Source organism: Podarcis cretensis (assembly GCF_951804945.1).
Source record: "Podarcis cretensis genome assembly, chromosome: 1".
In the NCBI taxonomy this organism is placed as follows: domain Eukaryota; kingdom Metazoa; phylum Chordata; class Lepidosauria; order Squamata; family Lacertidae; genus Podarcis; species Podarcis cretensis.
In genome coordinates this window covers 81,064,399-81,083,511 of record NC_137170.1, presented here as the reverse complement: position 1 = coordinate 81,083,511, position 19,113 = coordinate 81,064,399, and the positions used below count along the sequence as shown (strand labels likewise).

The window sequence follows — 19,113 nt, the reverse complement described above, 5'->3', positions numbered from 1 at the left end:
ATGCTTGATGTTTTTATTTTGTTTTTAAATATGCTGTAAGCCCCCCAGAGTGGCTGGGGAAACCCACCCAAATGGTCGGGGAATAAATAATAAAATTATTATTATTATTATTATTTCAAGATGCAGATTAACCAAAAAGAAAATTGACCAACAGGGTTCTCAGCTTTTTGCTTTCCATATGCATATAACAACTGCATGACAGATTATTATTTGTTTAAATCCCACGTTTCATCCTTTTCATGTTGGGGAAAGTAGCATTTGTTGAGCTACCTATCACACAACGATTAAAGGCATTAAACGATTAAACATGCCTCTGTTTGGAAATTAGGTGGCAGCCATACCACAGTGGTTTAGATCCAGACTAAGTTAGTGACATTTCTGTCCCATAAAATTAGCCAATGAGTGTGTAAAGTTCTGTTGATTTAAATGGGACTGAAGTGTGGCTAATTTGATCTGAAGATTCTTGGGTGAAACAGAATGAAATGCAAAGCTTAATGCAGAAATATGAAAAAAAAAGAGTGGAGGGGAAGCTGCCATATAAATGTACTCTTAAAACCATGATGACTGGATCCTTTGCTTTATTATGCAATGGGGTTAGAGTTTGGGATCTGGGACTCTTGGTCCCGGACCTCAAGCAGTTAAACCCTTTTGGCCTGACACTGGCCTAGCAGTAGCCATCAACTCTCCTACACCAGCATGGTCTAGTTCCAGGGACTACAGGGCTAAGGGGCCTCTTCAGTGATATGGGCAGGCCTGCTGCTGTTAGAGCCATTGGAGCATTGGGCCAACAAGCCCATTGGCCCAGTAATACAGGAGCAGAGAAAGGCACTGCTCCACTTCACAGGGACACAGGATGCTGCAGCACTTGTAGCACCTCTGTAGCCAAAGCAGCCTAAGAGGATTGGGCTTCCCATGACAGAATGCAAAGGAATATTTTGTATGTGTAGCAAAGTGTGTAATGTCATTTCTGCTTTTAGTAGTGTCGTAGTCATAATACTACATACATGTACTAGATGCTGTACACCAAAGTTTCTAGACTGCATACAATAAAAGTAATTAAAGCACCCAACACAATCCAGTGAAACTAAAATAAATGCAAGAGGGCAGACTAAAGAACAAAAAATGACTAAAAACAGCAGGATCCCTTCCCAGTTGTTGTGCCAATCATTGTGGAAACAGAAGAAAGGGGTTGCATTAGCTTTTCATTAATTAGTTATAGAATAAATCTGGTCTTGAGGTACTCTCAGTGTCATACAGCATTGTCTTGATTTCCTCACTGTTTTTGTTTGTGTGTTCTTCTAGGTAACTGCCCTTACTCAGGATAGTCACCATGGATAATAACGTTGCTGAGCACCAACTCAGTGGTGAGTATCTTGAATGCTGAACAAACTGTGCTAGGGTTTTGTTTGGAGATGTCAGTCTTGGTAAAAGTCTCCCTGCTCAAACAGTAATAATGTGATGTGCCTTCCATTTAGACATTTTCTGGACAGAACATCCAGAAAACTCTTACAGCCCCAGAGACAGGAGGGTATCCAGACAAATACTGAGGGCTGCATCTCACATATATCATTTGATGAAGCCCTTACCTTCAATCCAGTAGCTTTCTAACGTAAGAACTTATTCTAAGGGCCAAGCTAGGTGAGATGGTGAGAGATTTATGAGAAGCTCAATACTACCAAGTGCACACCGAGCAAGTTCTCTAGTTAAGGTCTGTGGAAAGAAGATGCTTGAGGAGAGTATTTGGTGGCCTACCCCCAGTCCAATGTCCTCCAGATGTTTTGGACTACAACAGCCCCAACCAGCATAGTCAAGGATGATGGGTGTTGTAGTTGAAATTTGGAAGGCACCAGGCTAGGGATTGTAGACGTGTTGTTGCTCAGTATTAACGTCTGGCCATTGATTCATCTGTTTCCAAGCAAAGAACCATATTGTCTCAGCTGGTTACTAGAGGTTTTTCAAATGAATTTCTCTGTTGGAAAATAGCTAGTGAAAGTATATGGGCCTTCAGGTCTCTTGGAAGCAGTTGTGTGAATACCTGTCTTTCTAGAAACACAGCAGTACTTGGTATGTGAAGAAGTTGTGCGTTAAGTTGGTTCAAGTGTGTATCTTATTGCCACTTCTTGTAGATCACTGCAAACTGTAGAATGTGTGTTTGCTTGAAAGCTGTTCCCATTTATCATAATCAGGTGGGAGCAATTTTCTGTGCCAGTATGAAATTCATAGCATGGTTGAACAGTGGGCCATCTATCTACATTGAAAAGATTATTGCAGTCCAAGTCTGGTGAGGAGACTGCTTGGATACATATAGAAACAGAATATTTGAAAGCCAAAAGTCAAAATGTAGGGAGGAAATGTTTTCCGAAACCATGAAGAAATAAACACATTTTTATTCTCAATGGTAAGAGGAAAAATAGATCAGTTTTGAAAAGCTGAAAGAAAGAAAATGCTTCTTTATAAACTAGTAATGGGTAGTATTCACAGATCAGCCATCAAAAATATTGAACAAGAACTGAATAATGTGAAATCATTTAATGAAAGATTTTTCTTATGAACAGAAACAGAGTGATGATAAAAACAAAGTGTTGTAATTTTCCTAAATTTGGGAAGTTACTTCAATGGCTGTAAACAAAAAATCCTGTTATGCTAAGCAATCACATATTTTCTTAGATAGTTCACTGTACAGAGAGCCTATAGTTTAGATTTGAAAAGAAAGATGTGTTCTGTTGCGTCAAGCCATTGTGGTGCAGTTTTGTGCGAAAACAATGTTGTGGACTGTTGGTGTGGGGTTGGTGGTGGTTATGAATTAAGAACGGTTAGAACCTTAATTTGCACCCTCATCACAGAAGATACTACACAGAAGGCCACTTACTTAATATTCCTATAATGTTTCTATAAGATTTCAATGTGCCATGATAACTCTCTCTCTTCTTCCAGTCATAAGAAGTCCACCTGGATGGGAAATAGGTATCTATATTACTGGAGCACTTGTTCTGCTGGGAATAGCTGGAGTAAACCTGTGGAAGTTATGGAGGTCTGGCAGCTATCCTGCACCGTCTCCATTTCCAAACTACGACTACAGATACCTAGAACAAAAATATGGGACCACATATTCTCAGATCAAGCAAAAGGTAAAGGGCATTGAGTTACCACAATCATACCACAATTACCTTTACCACAAAGGTAAAGGGCATCAGTTACCACAATCATCCATTCCCCCCTGTGCGCCATCATAATAGCAGATTTGATTAAGAGCTCCCACTTGAGTTCAGAATTTTATTCAATGGTGGGACTACGAGGGCATGTGGGGAAATTAAACTCTGGGGCCTGCAAAAGGTTGATGTTTTACAGTAGTAAATAGTTTGAAGTTAATCTTGAGCTCTGACTAGCTTTCTGTTCTGCTTACTGTCTGTAGAGAGCTGCGAGCAACTTCCGAAAGGCAGGAGAAAGAACCTCTCCTGTTCGCAAGCCCAGCCTGAAAATGGATGACACCTTCGAAAACATTAATGAGTTGGGCACTTTGGAGCTGATGAACAAAGACCTTGAGTTGGCTCCCTATGGGCCCCTGAAAAAGTCCATCTCCACCGATTCTCTCAGTTCTGTCTCCTCAATTGGTAATAACTTTGGCCATGAGTTCACAGTGGGACAGGTGGAAGTCAATATGGAATACAATGTGAACTCCAACACCTTGCATGTTACACTGCTACAGGGCAAAGATCTCATGGAGAAGGAAGATGTCAACTTTGAATCATGCTTTGTGCGCATCAGTTTGCTTCCGGATGAGCAAATAGTTGGCATTTCAAGGGTAAGTTTCTCCACCATTTTTACTTGTATACAGTGGTGCATTACATAATAGCGAATGCTCAGGATGTTTTTCACTGTATCTTCCAATCAAATGAACATATGTTTATTTTTTGGAGTTTTTATGCTGTATTGTTGTTAGCTTAGTTGTTCAAGTGGTGAGATCTAGGCACTTTTTTGATCTTCACTTATAGTTGATTTCAGATTCCTGAGGGAATGTTGAGTTGGTCTGAAGTTTCTCAATCATGCAAAAATGTGTTGTGTGTGATCCACATCTGCATTCTAGGAACTGTGTAATGAATTAACTGGCCATGAGCCTGCTAGTATGGCATGCTGTGAGTATCAAACCATCTTGTTCTTCCTGTGCTTCAGTTCAATAGATCATATAAGTGTTGACTTCCTTAGAATAGGGGTGAAAGAATGTTTGCTGCAATTAAGTGCCCATCCACACTTACTCCATTGGATTGGTTTCTCAGATACAGGTTTTTAGACAATTCTTTAAGCAGAGTAAACCAACACCTTTTCACACCATTTTATGTGGAATGTTTGGGGTTTGGAATCTAGTTAAAGTAGAAATGGGCTCTCAAGGGACTGTCCTGATTTGATTGTGCCTTTACTGGTGTAGACTGTTTGAGCTTTTTAGAATTGGATTTGCTAGAGTTATGTGTTATCTGTCTTTAAGAGAGCTATTGTTAGAATGTATGGATTTTTTAAATTGTACATTGCTTTATTTGTTCTTTAATTAGAGACGTAATGTTTTATAAATGAAAATAAATATTCAAAGCCAATAGGATTGGCTGTCTAGCTATTTCAGCCCTTCGGGTTTAATCTTCGTTAGAAATTTCCTAACTTGAGATGAATTTAGCTGCCTTGATGTTGCAATCTGTGATGGCCCATAGAGTCATGTGTCACACCTTTGCCTGCTTTGATGCAATGAGACAACCTGCATTTCTAGGGTCTATGAGCAGCTATTGCTCAATGAAGCAGCAGCAATTATATAATTAAACCCATGGTTTATGAAAGTACCTTGTGGGTGTAGGTTGACTGGGTGCTCTGGTAGCTTTTGCCAAAAAGGGAAACATCATCCCTAGCTATTTATGAGTTAAGGGAAGGAAAACGACACTGCACCACTGATTCCTCCTTTTCAAGACTCCAGAGATTTCCCATAGTTCAAGAGAGGGATAATGCAAGTCCTCTTCATACATTATCTTGCTGAATAGGAATCAGTTGTCAGAAGCAGTGTGATCACAGGGTTGCTGAACTGTAAAACTGGCAGTGACTTGAGGCCTATTTAGTCAATGTTCCCCTCACCCATTTCCTAGGCAGAATACATCACACTGTGTGGCCACATATTTGTCCACCCTGTTGCTTAAAGGTAAAGGTACCCCTGCCCATACGGGCCAGTCTTGACAGACTCTGGGGTTGTGCGCCCATCTCACTCAAGAGGCCAGGGGCCAGCGCTGTCCGGAGACACTTCCGGGTCACGTGGCCAGCGTGACATCGCTGCTCTGGCGAGCCAGAGCCGCACACGGAAACGCCGTTTACCTTCCCGCTGGTAAGCGGTCCCTATTTATCTACTTGCACCCGGAGGTGCTTTCGAACTGCTAGGTTGGCAGGCGCTGGGACCGAGCAGCGGGAGCGCACCCCGCCGCAGGGATTCGAACCGCCGACCTTTCGATCGGCAAGTCCTAGGCGCTGAGGCTTTAACCCACAGCGCCACCTGCGTCCCTGTTGCTTAGTTACATTCAAACAGTATGTAAAAGCGGTACTTATGGTGAAGCTAAATTGTTACAACAATTTGTAGAAAGGGGCCCTCTTGAGTCTGTTTCAGCAAAAACAACTAAGGCATTTATTATGACATAAGCTTTCATGGACTTGAGTCTACCTTATCACGAGAGAGATCTGGAAGAAGCAATATGCATGATGTCAATGCATTTGCTGAAGATGAACAACTGAAGCAGCAGGAAATTTATCAAGAGATGGTAGACTGGAGAAAGTGTGGAGGGATAACGTGCTTAGGAGGAGGACTGATTTGTTTCTGGTATTTTAGTTTTTATGCCTGCCCTGGAAATTATTGTTGTAGTTTAGTTCTGGTCTTATGGTTTGGGCTAGGAATGGGTGCTGAGATGTATTTTAATACTGAGTGATGTTTGAATTTGTTAGCTGCCTTGAATTTCTTTTGAAAATTAGGCAGGATTATGTTGAGCAATTGGGACGCAGGTGGCGCTGTGGGTTAAAGCCTCAGCGCCTAGGGCTTGCCGATTGAAAGGTTGGCGGTTCGAATCCCTGCGGCGGGGTGCGCTCCCGCTGCTCGGTCCCAGCGCCTGCCAACCTAGCAGTTCGAAAGCACCTCCGGGTGCAAGTAGATAAATAGGGACCGCTTACCAGCGGGAAGGTAAACGGCGTTTCCGTGTGCGGCTCTGGCTCGCCAGAGCAGCGATGTCACGCTGGCCACGTGACCCGGAAGTGTCTCCGGACAGCGCTGGCCCCTGGCCTCTTAAGTGAGATGGGCGCACAACCCCAGAGTCTGTCAAGACTGGCCCGTACGGGCAGGGGTACCTTTACCTTTTTATGTTGAGCAATTAGTAAGCGGTTTTGTTTAAGGCATTAATAACATTTAAATCAATTACTTAATTCAAGGTGCTTTCTTTTCTTGGTGATTTAAATTGTCTTTACTTAAATTACTTCACATAGCATAATATTGAGGACTTTGATGTCTCTTTTTTTACAAAGATGGATGCAGCAACTCAGGATTCAGTAGCTTGCCAGCACCTGTTTTGTTTCCTGTGAATTAGTCTAATCTAATTCTCACCTCTCAGATGTGAATTCCTGCCATTTGAAAACAAAGTTTTCTTAAAGCCTCCATCTCTGATGTCTTATTCATCTTACAGAATAGATTTAATTGCTACTGTAAAAGTTAGAAAATTGACAGATGGTATTCCAAACAACCTCCACAGAGGAAACTTTGTATCGCAAGGCTTATACCCCAAAACCGTTAATCCTTCAGGAAAGGCTCCTGTTGTGAATAAGATTTCCAGAACAGGAAGGCAACCGCATATATTGATTCTGCAGGTTCATCTAGGCTGAGGGCCTTGAAGAACTTGTACAAAAACAATCAATATAGTTGTCTTTCTTCTCTTGGGGTACAGATTCATTTAACCGATAATGTCAGTGCTTTTTCACCTTGCTCTTCATCTACATTGCAGTCACTAGGTGACAATGTAATGCTAGCAGCACTGCTAACTGCATTCTCTTAGGCTTGGGGTCCACCTTTAGCCCAAACGTGCATTTGGGAACCCACTTTTTAATTCTTTTTACCTTATGTTTGTGAGATGGTACTGCTCCTCTTGGAAGACCAATGCTTTTGCTTAAAGAAAGGCAAAGAAACTCTTAAATAGTCACCAGTAGAATTGTCACCTTCTGAACCAGCCATTTGATGATATGCCGAAGCCATCATATGAGAATAATCTTCTGTTAATTCCTGCATTTGAGGTTGCTATTAAAGAAACAAGAGCAGACCAGGCCATCTTTCCACCGAGGTAATTTGGCAACCCTACATCGACCATGTTTTCTAAACAGATGCCTCAATATAATTTCCATTCAAGGACTGATTCAATTCCACCTTCTCCACCCCCGGCAGTCTTGCTTAAGAGAATGGTTGTGGAATGTTGTGGCAGAAGTTCAACATAATTGCTGTGGGTTGGCATCACATTCTTCTTCATGAAAATCATATGGTAATTATTTTAGCTACAGGTCTGCAGATTAGTTTCCAGCAAGAGTTCCATGAGACATTAAATTGCTCCTGTGGGTAGACTGCTTGCAACACAGACTTTTACACACACGAGCAGGCAAAAAGTGCTAATCTGAAGAGGCTGAGCAGTTGGAAGCCATTGGGCCAAATCGGATAGATGTGACAGAAGCATCCCATAAGTTGCCAGCTCAGAGGTAAAAAGAGGCCTGTGGAAGGGACAACATATGTGGCAAGAAACCTAGTCAACAGGCCACTTGTGGCTTTGGCCCAACATCTCTTACACCCTTTTCACAATGGCCTCTCTGGCAAAACGAATGACTGATCTGGGGCCTTGGTGGTTTATAGACTGCTTACCGCGGCATTCACACAGCTTTTGTATGTGTGGCTTTGTTGAATTTATTTGCTAATAGTTAGGTCACCGTAGAAAATCTAGAAAACGTCCCATTTCCCTACAAACCATTGCTTCCTCGCAGCCTTCAATAAATGTAAGCTCCATGATGTTGTAGCTCACTGAGGGAAGAAAGACTTGTGTTGGTGCTGACCACAATCTGCTCTGTTCTTTTACTACTGCTTGGTCTCCTGGATGAAATCAGCAGTTAACTTCAACTGCAAGTAGACTGGAGTATTACAGGCAGAGCAATTTGTATAAATGGCATTTCTGGACAAGCTGATATGAGCTTGGCAAAAAAGGAGAGCAGTTGGGAGCTTGGATGTGGAAAACATAAGGACAATTGCTAGGCTTGGAAAATGTGTGTGTGATTGTTTTTGAAAGGATTGTTTCCCCTGTTTCTCATCCTACCAGGGCCACAGGAGGCAACTTGCTTCTCTCTGCAAAGCCATTTTGCAAAATCAAGGCCATGAGCCTTAATACATATTGCTATTTCTTTGGCTGTGGCAACAAACTGGTTTGCTTCTCAATCAGTGAGCAAGTGATAGAAAGCAACTTTTCTAGTTGGATTAAAATGGCTATTTCCAGGCTGCAATCCTAAATAAGTGCACTAGGAAATAACCCCCACTCACCCCCACCCACAGTAGAATTTACTTCCAAGTAAACATGCATGTTGAATCATTGACGGCATTTGGCTATAACACTGGCCATTAACCACGGTATTCAAATTGGCACTCGTGGCTTGTTTCTCCCAAACATATCATAGGGTTGCCATACATCTGGAATTTCCCGGACATATATGGAATACTGCAGCCGCAAGCAGTGTCTGCGAAATTTGGCAAAACCCTTACATATCACCATTGGGAAGCAAAGCTTTGGGTTTCTTGCAATAACTTCGTCTGATACATACATACAGTTCCTCCTGGGGTTTGTTTATTCAGTAGTGGTGTGTGTGTGTGTGTGTGTGTGAGAGAGAGAGAGAGAGAGAGAGAGAGAGAGAGAGAGAGAGAGAGAGACAAGCTTCTCACTACCCAATTGGATTTTCCAAGGGTACAAAATATTGTCTGACAAATACCTTGGCACTAGCTTTGGTTAAAAGAAAATCTCATCAAATAAAGACCATTCTCTCTATATTTAAGCTTTAGTGATATTTATTATTTATCACCTCTTATCTATAATTCACGGACCTTATTGTCTCCTCAGTGTCCTGTGACAAGTAATAAAGACACATTAGTTCCCCCCACTTTTAATGCTCTCCAGTATTTTAAGAAAATAAGTAACATTGGTAGATCATCTTTCATCTAATGACTATACAAATCTGCGCAGAGATCAGTCCTTCCCCACTGTTGCTAAAAGCCACAAGAAGAGATGCTTAGTAGTGAGAGCATCACATTCTCTCCTGCATTAAGAACAGCGCATGTAAAGCAGTGATGGGAAGCAGATAATTTTTCTGCTTTGTACCTAACCCAAGGCATGCCTGACCCTTAACCTACTCAATCATTTCCTGGCTGAGCCAAACTCTTCTGTTTTAAATCACTCTCCCACACAGTAGCTAGCAAGCATCTTTTCAGTGTCACGTCACACCTGTGTCAATCAGCGTTGCCCACATTTCATCTCTTGCATTCCTGCCAAGAGTGGGATATTTGTTCAGCATTACAAGTGCCATCAGAGTGTTCACATACTCGAAATATACCTGTGCAGGCATGCGGTCCAGAAGGTTACATTTGTGAAAATGAAGAATGAGATTGCCTGGATTTTAATAAGAATGCACAAGCTGCAGTGGCACATAGGAGGCTAGTGGTTGCATGTTGCCTTTCTCTTAAATGCAGTGCAGTGCACTCAGTTATGAAAGTCTGCACATCTTTGAGTCTCTGTCCACCTTCTTTTCCTTCTCGTAGTGGGTAGTGATTTGTAGACATTTTGCTAGGTTTTTCTTCAGCTACTTTCCCATGACTTGTTTACACTTCTTCATCTGCGTTCTGCAGATGTATTGAAAACCTGCTATACTACTTATTAAAATTATTTCCCATGAGCAAAACACACCCAGTCCCATACATACTTTTTCTTCATCTGAGCTACCTTTTGAGACATTTTATCTACCCCATACCATTCCCACTAAAACTCTCCAGTTTGTTAGCATCTTCTTTAATGTTGGCATCTTGAAGTGAATGCAGTATTCTAGATGAAGTCTTAGAATGGTGGAGCAGAATAGCCCCTTTCAAATTTGGGATCTTCTGCTTATGTTGAAACCGAAACTCCTAATGGTCATGGTTCCTTATGAGCAGTTTGCTTTCAGGAAGCTCCCTTGTGCAGAGTCAGACCAATTCACCCATCTGCCTCAGTATTGTCTTCATGCAGCAGCTCTCCATGCTTTCAGCCACAAGTCTCTTCCAGCCCTACCTAGAGATGTCAGACATTGACCCTGGGATCTTCATGCAAGGCAGATGCTCTCCCAGTGAGCTACAGCTTTCCCCTCTCTGTTCCTCCAACACCTTGCTTAACCTCATCGTCTCTTTAATCAGCTAGTCTCCAAGTTGTACTTTTTAATGGCAGAAGGTTTGGTTCAGGGATGGGAAACATGTGGTCCCTCAGACGTTGCTGGGCTATAGCTCCAGTCATCCATGAACATTGGCCATACTGACTGGGACTGATGGGATTTGGAGTCCCTACAACATCTTTGGTGTCCACAGGTTCCCTATCACCTAGTTTAGCATGTTGTTTTTCATAACCAGGCTTCAGTTGAACCACTTCCATCAATGAGCTCTCAGGTAACAGAGCGCACAGCGCCTAATGGGAGCTTCACCTCAAAGTGCAAGGTTGGCACACTGGCTTCTTTCATTGTGTCAATACGCAACAAATGACAAATCACAGTAGGGTTTGAAGAGCATACTATAGACATGAATAATGACATTATACTTGCCTTTCACCTAGAAGATTGTAGGCTTTGAAGAATTATTCAACCTTAGAGTGGAATTTAATTCAGTTCCATTGAGTACATGCATGCTATGGCATTTCACTGGCACCTAGTGCTCCTAATGCCACGCCACATTGTTTCCGTCATCTTGTATGCCTTTGGTAGCACATCCAGGTCCCCTGCTGCAATGCAGCCTGTTTCTTTGGCAGCCTACAGAATATGTGACATCTTGGGAAACCTATCAGAGATTTCAGAGGGGACCAAAGTTGTGTGACTTACAACACATTTGTGTTATCACTGCAGCTAAGAAATGCAGACATTAATCTACATGCAAAACAGTCGATCCCAACTCTCTGTATCATATATCCAGCAGAAATATGTTTTATTTACACACATTCCAGTTTCTTGAATACTAGAGGTTTTAAATTCCTGAACTATATGCATGCAAGGATTGATGTGTAATATTGGTCTTGTAACCCCAAGGTATTAGTCATATTAATAAAGTTAGTGCATCTTGTTTATTAATCTATCAAGATTCAATCCCTTTGGGAGCCGAACAATGACATTGTAAGGTGGGCAAGGGAGAGAAGGTGCCTGCCTGTAGGAAGATAGTGGAAGGCACATTTTTCTCTTTACAATTCACTAGAAAGTAACTGCACAATATGATGTACAATCGCTTCCTGGGAGCATTTCAAAACATTAAACAAACAAACCTGTGCTGCCATTGTGGAGGTATTAGCTGGTCTGAGCAGTTGTAAAATGTTAAAGGAAAGAAGACAGACCTTGAACCACCTTGTATATATATTACATGCCTTTGTGTATATTATTTGTTTGTTGATTATGTTACAATATGAGGGCAACGCAGCTGCAAACAGCCAACTTGAAAACATCACATGATGGGGCTGTCTGTGGGAAACAGTGTTATAGTCAGTTCACAGGGCAATTCACCGGAATTTGCTCAGAGTGTAATATGAGACCTTCCTCTTGCGTAAGTACAGGAAGTCTCTGCCACTTGCTGGATGGAAACTGAAGTGATCAGACATGTTTTCTGTAGTGCTGCAGAGTCAGAAATAAAGCGATGTAAATAGATTTCTGGCTATCTCCTTTCTCTGCTGGGAAGCAAGGAGGGAGGGGGTGTGCATTTTCCCACGCTGGGAGATGTCACCTATTGAGACCTATCCTGGATTTGCGGGGATTGCAGCCAGGGAGGTCACCGGTAAACAAGCCAGGAGCCTAGGAGAGGAGCCAGTCTCTCCCGGAGAAAGCTTGTTTTCCAACAGATTATAAGGCTTAATCCACAGATCTATGTTCCGATCCCTGCGTAGGTGCGGAAAGCATTTAGCTTCTTCTAATTTCTCTCTCTCTCTCTCTTTTAAATTATGTTGTCAGCCAGTTTGGGTATTTTACTTTAAATGAAAATATGTGATGAAATAAACATTTTAATAAATCATAATTTTTTCCTTACCTGCAAAGTGAAATTTATATAAAAAGGGGGGATGAGATGAATATTGTGCCCACGCCTCTGCTGTTCTAAAAATGAATCTTCCTTTCATCACCTTAAATCTCCTTTTCCTGCCTAGCGTGTCACAACATGGTTCAGGTGGGGCGTTCCCTGTATCGTTCCAATTTTAGTAAATGTGCTGCTGAAGCCAGCACTCCGCTGGGGTCTTCCACTAGGCTAAGAAACCTTTTGCTAATGCATCTACTTCATGTTTTAATCATGTCAGAAGCTTTCTAATATGTATGTGGCAGAAGCAACTGGATTTACCTAGAATCCCTGAGAAATCTAAGCAGTGTGTTTAGCCAGGTGGAGAGACTTCTCCTCCACTCCAAAGAAAAGAGATGGAAAGCGAACTAGATTAGAACAATGTTAAGCCAACTATAACCCAGGCTTCGTTCAGAATGCTGCAAGAGTATTTTAAAAGTTCACTTGTTTACTACAACTGTAACCTGTCCTACTCATAACATGCCCAGAGCGGCATTTTAGGCTTACAGCAGCCCTGTGAGATAAATCAGGCTGAGAACAAGTGTCTGCTAGCCCACCATTTTTGTGTAATGTTGGATGCAAAGGTTCTGTGCAAATCCATTTTTAGTATTCGTATACTTTGTATATAAGACATATAAAGCCACATATGTGAAACTTGAACACAGTGGAACCTCGGGTTACGTACCATCCTCCTTACGAACACTTCGGGTAACGAGCTCCGCTAACCCGGAAGTAGATGCTCCTGGTTGCGAACTTTGCCCTGGGATGCAAGCGGAAGTCGCATGGCAGCAGTGGGAGGCCCCATTAGCGAAAGCGAGCCTCAAGTTAAGTACAGTTTCCAGTTAAGAATGGACCTCCACAACAAATTAAGTTCGTAACCGGAGGTACCACTGTAAAATCTAATTTGTAGAAAGCCTGTTCTGGACTGCATTTGTGCAGCAGTGAAAATTCAGATGAAGGAGCTATCAGTTTTCCGACATTTGTACACACTGCCATGCAACAGACTGTTGCTAGGAGCAAAGTGATATATAGTTTAGTTATTAACTTCACTGTTGAAAAATGAGGGGACTTCAGTTCCCTCTCCCGCAACTCTCCAGCTTCTTTTATTAAGAAGCTAAAATACTTTCTCTGCCCCAAAGGATGCAGATGGCTTAACTATTTGAGTGAAGCATTGTTGATTACAGGACAAATCCTTGTGAGTTGCTATGGGAGCTTCTTCTGCATGGCCAGGTCCCATGAAACACCAGTGATACCTGTATAGGAAGCAAGAGGTCAGGAGGCTCCCAGGACAGGGCAGCATGGGCTTGGCATGGAAAACAGCCACGGCACCTATGCACCCCACATGGTTCTCGCATACAAACATTGCTTCTGCAACAGAAGACCTTTAACCACTTGGAAGCATCCCCCATGCAAGAATGGAAACATGAACCAGCCTGAAGATATTTAAAATGCAAGGAGACCGTATCCCGTTTGTTGATTGTGAAACCTCTGAACTCTCGCTGCGCTTCATATGTTTGCAAACATTCATCTCAAATGGCCTTTAAAAATGAGTGAAAATGAGTTATATCCCCAGAGCACAGACTTGGCAGACAAACTATAAACACTGCTGCTGGGCTGGCTATGAATTGAGCTCATAAGTAGTCTGTGCTAAAGCTGTCTCTTTGCTTTTATACCCTCATCCTTCCTTTTTCATTTTGCCCCTTTGTTTGTGTCATTCGTAGCTGAAGATTCTCTACTCATCTGCATATGCAGGCTTTACTGCAAGGAGATGCTTGTATACCGGGGATAAAAATCCTATTGGCCATTTCCCTGGAGTCTTAGTCACTGAAGCTGCAGTGTACATGGGAGACAGCTCAGTGGTAGATCACACATGTGATTTGTGTGCAGAAGATGCTGAGTTCAATGCCTGACTTCTCCAGGTAGGGCTGAGAAACATGCCTATCTAAAATCCCAGTGAGCCCCTACTAGGCTAGACAATGCTGACCTGGTCTGAGCCTGGGCAAGGCAGCTTTGTGTGTTTGCTATTAAGTGTCTGAGCCAAATTTTTCACCTTTGTGGGCTGTAGAAGAGGAGCGCTCACAAGCATGCTATCAGGTGGATTAATGGATTGATCAACCCTTAAAACCTTTTCAGGAGTTCTTGAGTGTCAAGGGTAAGGAACCTACGGCTCTCCAGATGTTTCTGGAATACAACATTCCTGTCCCCTGTCTGTTGGTCATGCTAACTGAGTAGATCAGTAATATATGAGGAGGCTACTTAAAAGGCGGCTTGCTGACCATTGTAATAATCCTTGGTTAATATGCCGCTGCAGGAACGTGTTGGGTATGTTTTAGGACATGCTCCCACTTTATGTTGAGTGATGGCAAGGCGCAAGATGCCTGACCCTGGTCCCATCAATTCCAGGGCAAGGACACATCTGTGAGCTGTTTCCAGGCAAGAGCATGGGCTACATGGAGCTATAGTCTGACTCTTTGTAAGGCAGTTGCATCTGCTTCCTGTGAGTGAACCTAAAGTATGCAGCCTAGCATTGCCCCCGGAAGCCTTTGCAAAGTTCAAGCATTCATCATTGGATGCCCGTATGCAAAATCTTCCCTTCAAGTAGAAAGGTTGGAAGCTATCAAGGTAGATAATTATTTTATTTATTAAATTTTTATGTTGTGTTTCACAACATAAAAATGCAAAATGAGAACACAAAATACATAATAAAACAAAAGCTCTCCTCCCAACAAACACAGAGGCCATAGAATGTTAATCAGCCAGATGTGGTATGAATCCAAGGGTTGGTGGCTTAGGAAAATCAAAAATGTTTTGTGACTATGAATCAGTTTGAACACCCACCACTTTGCATGATTCATTTTATCTTATAATGATTAGGACTTGAGTCTATCAGATAACAAATCTTTGTGGAGGACATTTGCAGTCTTAAAGCATAGATGGGAAAAACATACAGATGTTGCCGGACTACAACTCTAATTATGCCTGACCTTGCTGGCTGGAACTGAAGTAAGTTGGAATCCAGCGCATCTGGTTCCCTACCCCTGGCAGAAATGGCACAGGTTCCCTACCCCTGGCAGAAATGGTCACCCAGATGGTGAAATATTGCAAGGACACATTACGGTTACCATTTTCGACAACAGCATCTGTCATATGAAGCCATAGTTTACTCCAGGAGGTATATTGATTCTGCAGTGGAGATGATCAGATCCTGGTGTTTCTAATGCCATGGTTTTGCTTCTCTATATCCACATAGCTAGTAAATGGGAACATTTCATTCACAAACCACACTATAGATGCCTTAGAAATGTAGCTAGATATCTACCTGTGGGAGCAATGATTCCTAAATTGTGCCAAGGCACACTACCTTGATTGAAAAGTTAACCCAGAGCTTTCCAAACTGTGTATTACTTGACACGTTAGTGTGTCGGCTGCAGTGTGTAGTTGTGTCACACAAACACAATCTGCTCCCAGGGCTGGAAAGGGGTTAGTTTAACCTCCAGTTTGCTAGTAAAACTGAATTACTGTGTCACAAAATGATGCATGTCTAAAAAGTGTGTCACCAACATGTAAAGTTTGGAAAGCTCTGAGTTAACCCATCGTGGTGGAGGTACCCACTACTCTGTGTCCGTTGCATTGGGGAAGCTCTGTGCAGCATTGATCTCCTACCTCCTTACAATATATGGGTGGCAATATCCTTCCAAGGAAAGGAATAAATGCACCCCTGGATTCCTTGATATGATCCATTCTATAACTGAAAGGCCTGAGGGAATTCTAGAAGGGTCATTGTTGACCAGAAAGCACAGTCCCACTCTGAGCCTTGATTGACTGGGCAAAGGGTGCCACTGGTGTGAGAGCTGATTAAGATATGTTAGAGAGCGGTACAGCCCCAGATTTAATCTGTGTGTTGAAGGTGGTGGTGATTTCCTAACAACTGTTTGGGAAACACCAAGTTGTACTAGCTACGTGCCAGTTTCCAGTTGCCTGCTTGAGAGTGCCTTCTTCACAGAAGTTATGTTACATTATTCAGGTAATTAACTGCCCAGGGCTGCTTGAGACTCTGCCAAAAAGCTCCAACATTAAGATGCTGCTGAGAGAGTTCCTTGAGTATAAAGTGCCCTAATGGAGGAAACAAAACAATGTTACAGAGAAGAAGGGTGCTTAATTTATTAGGAATTGGAGAAAGGGGGATGTGTATTAGAATGAAGGAGGGAATAGAACAAGACCAGAAGACGTTACCATTGAGAACATCAAAAGTATGATTGAACAGCATTTATTTTAAAAATATTCACATAAAGGTGATGGGTGTGAAGAGGGTTGAGACATTTCTTAGGAATGAATTGGCACTTTCAGGTTCCAGAAGCCTACAAAGATAGATGAAAGATGGTAGGCTGTATGCACACTAACCCATTTGTAACACAAAATATGTAGTTTTTCTCAACTCTGAATCATTCATACTTGTCTTCAGCCTGCTGTTTTCAATTTAGATTGATTCTAGATCATGCTGCCCACAAGCGTAGTGTGGTTACTTGATACATCTTTGAAAACCATGCATATACCTCAATGAATGAAGAAGGGTGATGCGATCTTAGTATACACTCAACCAAGTGGGACATTGTGGAGGCTTGGTGGACACACTACCCTTTGAAGTTAGGATCTTCTTGAACAACCCATTTGGAGCTGTTAGGGCATTTTCCTGCTTCAATTTGTGACAGTCTGAGTCCTGGGGCTCAATGTGGATTGGGAACTTGGCCCAGGCTTCTCGATTTGCTTTTATTTCTAGCCTCCTTCTCAAGGGCTAAAGGGAGAGGACACCAATGATTCATTTTTTTAAAATAAAGGTATCACCTGCAGATGAAAATTGCCTCCCACCTGCTTAGCTATGGCTGTTGAGTGTCAGCCCAAAAAGGAAAGTTTTACAGTTCTCGTGTAATACAGTGGTACTTTGGGTTACAGACGCTTCAGGTTACAGACTCCGCTAACCCAGAAATAAGTACCTCGAGTAAGAACTTTGCTTCAGGATGAGGACAGAAATTGTGCTCCAGCGGCGTGGCGGCAGCAGCAGGCCCCCATTAGCTAAAGTGGTGCTTCAGGTTAAGAACAGTTTCAGGTTAAGAACAGACCTCCAGAACGAATTAAGTACTTAACCCGAGGTACCACTGTATGTTGGTTCCATTTGGAGGCTGCCATTTCTGATTAGGGCGGTAGAAAAGGAGGCTTCTCTTCCTTTTATAGTTGTGTAGAAGAGGGAAAGTCTTCAAGGATAACCTGCCAGGCAAGCTTTTTCTTATGTAAAGAAAAACAAGTCTGCTCATCCCCTACCAGAACTGAAGGGATTATTAATTTATTGTGTCATCTTCCAGGGGCTAATTTGCGAGGGATTCTGGGCATGTTTATAGCACTGCACTGTCTCGTTGCAGATGGATGGTGCAGACATGCAGTTATACGAGTCTGTAGCTAGTGACCCAGCTCTAAACATATTTACTTTGAAGCAAGTGCCATTGATTTTCAATAGAATTTGCTCTCAGATGAGGTGTTGTTTTTCCCATGAGGAGCAGAACCTGTGTAGTTATTTTGTTCTTGCCCTTTGCAAAGCTTCTGGCTCAGTTTGGGGAGCCGAGAGCGAGTTTGCTCTTCCTGCCCTGGTGCCTTGTGACAGCTAAGCTGGGCACACACAGCAAACATCCTCCCTCCTCAACCTGCCCTACTACTGAGAAACGATGAAAATTTAATGCTTGCTTCGCTTGCTGTGTTCTCTGGGCTAATTCTGTCTTTTCCAAGCACCAGAGGGGCTTGTGCCAGGCAGCCAGAGATGCTGGAGGGAGGAGGATGGAAGAAACTCAGCAGCGTATCAGGCAGAGCAGCTCAAGCCCCAAAGGCTTCATTAGGGAGGTGCTCCTTGGCAGAAAGGGGCCTGGGAAACAGCAGGAAGACAATTTCTCGATCACACAGTGTCCAAGCAAAAATTAGGTGGGAGAGAGAATGCCAAAGGAGCTGTTCCCAGACAAAGTGGCAGACAGTCTGCCCTCACTCAGCCAGCAAATGTCAGAAGCGTGTGAAGAAGTACTATCAAGAGGCAGGAGACTGGCAAACTTGAAACAAACTCACAAACGCCTGTCTGCCCACATGTAGTTTTAGAGAAAAGTACCACGTTTTGTCAAGCTTTCCTGCTTGGTTTCCTGGAGGAGATTCATGCTTGCCACAGGAGACCAGGTATGTGGCTGTTTACAAGCTGGAAGACTGGTTTCCCTTTATCAGGTGGCACCAATACATTCATTTATCTTGCATTCTTGAGTTCTTGGCATAAGCCAGCCTTGTAAATCTGTGAACTGAAGTTACCAGCCTGCAGAACTGTTTACTAGTCATCTGGGGCTAGCAGAGGAGGGATAGAGAGTTCCAGCCCTCTTTCAATAGCCTTCTCCGTTCGTATGCTGGGCACACTTTGTCCCCTATCTTCCTCCCCCACCCGCCATTCTGCTCACTCATCTGTATACCATTGTCTCCTATGAGTACCAGGTGAGTGCTTAAATACAGGGCTGTCATAAACCTCTCACTGTTTCCTTGTGGGCAACATGGTGGCTGTGCTTAACTTCACAAGAGTCTGCAAATGCCAGATTCTGCACATTCATTGTGATAGTTGTCAATGTCTCTGAGCGTTGGGATCCTTAGAAAATATCAGGCACTGAGGACTTGATGAATGTCTGTCTAGTCCTCTACATGCATGCAGCCAATCTTCCTTGTTGTGCAGAGATGCAAGAAGAAGGGTTTTCCCTGAGTTCAGT

The 19,113-nt window shown here is 42.8% G+C and overlaps 1 protein-coding gene across 1 annotated transcript in view; it reads left to right on the top strand.

Annotated features, from left to right (window-relative positions):
• SYT12 (synaptotagmin 12) overlaps positions 1–19,113 on the top strand; it is a 63,559-nt gene that overhangs the window by 31,287 nt on the left and 13,159 nt on the right. The window contains exons 4-6 of the mRNA XM_079991354.1: positions 1,303–1,364; positions 2,935–3,128; positions 3,413–3,802. Of these exons, the coding sequence (XP_079847480.1) occupies positions 1,331–1,364; positions 2,935–3,128; positions 3,413–3,802 (618 nt within the window). The 5' untranslated portion in view covers positions 1,303–1,330. The remainder of the gene's footprint in view (positions 1–1,302; positions 1,365–2,934; positions 3,129–3,412; positions 3,803–19,113) is intronic.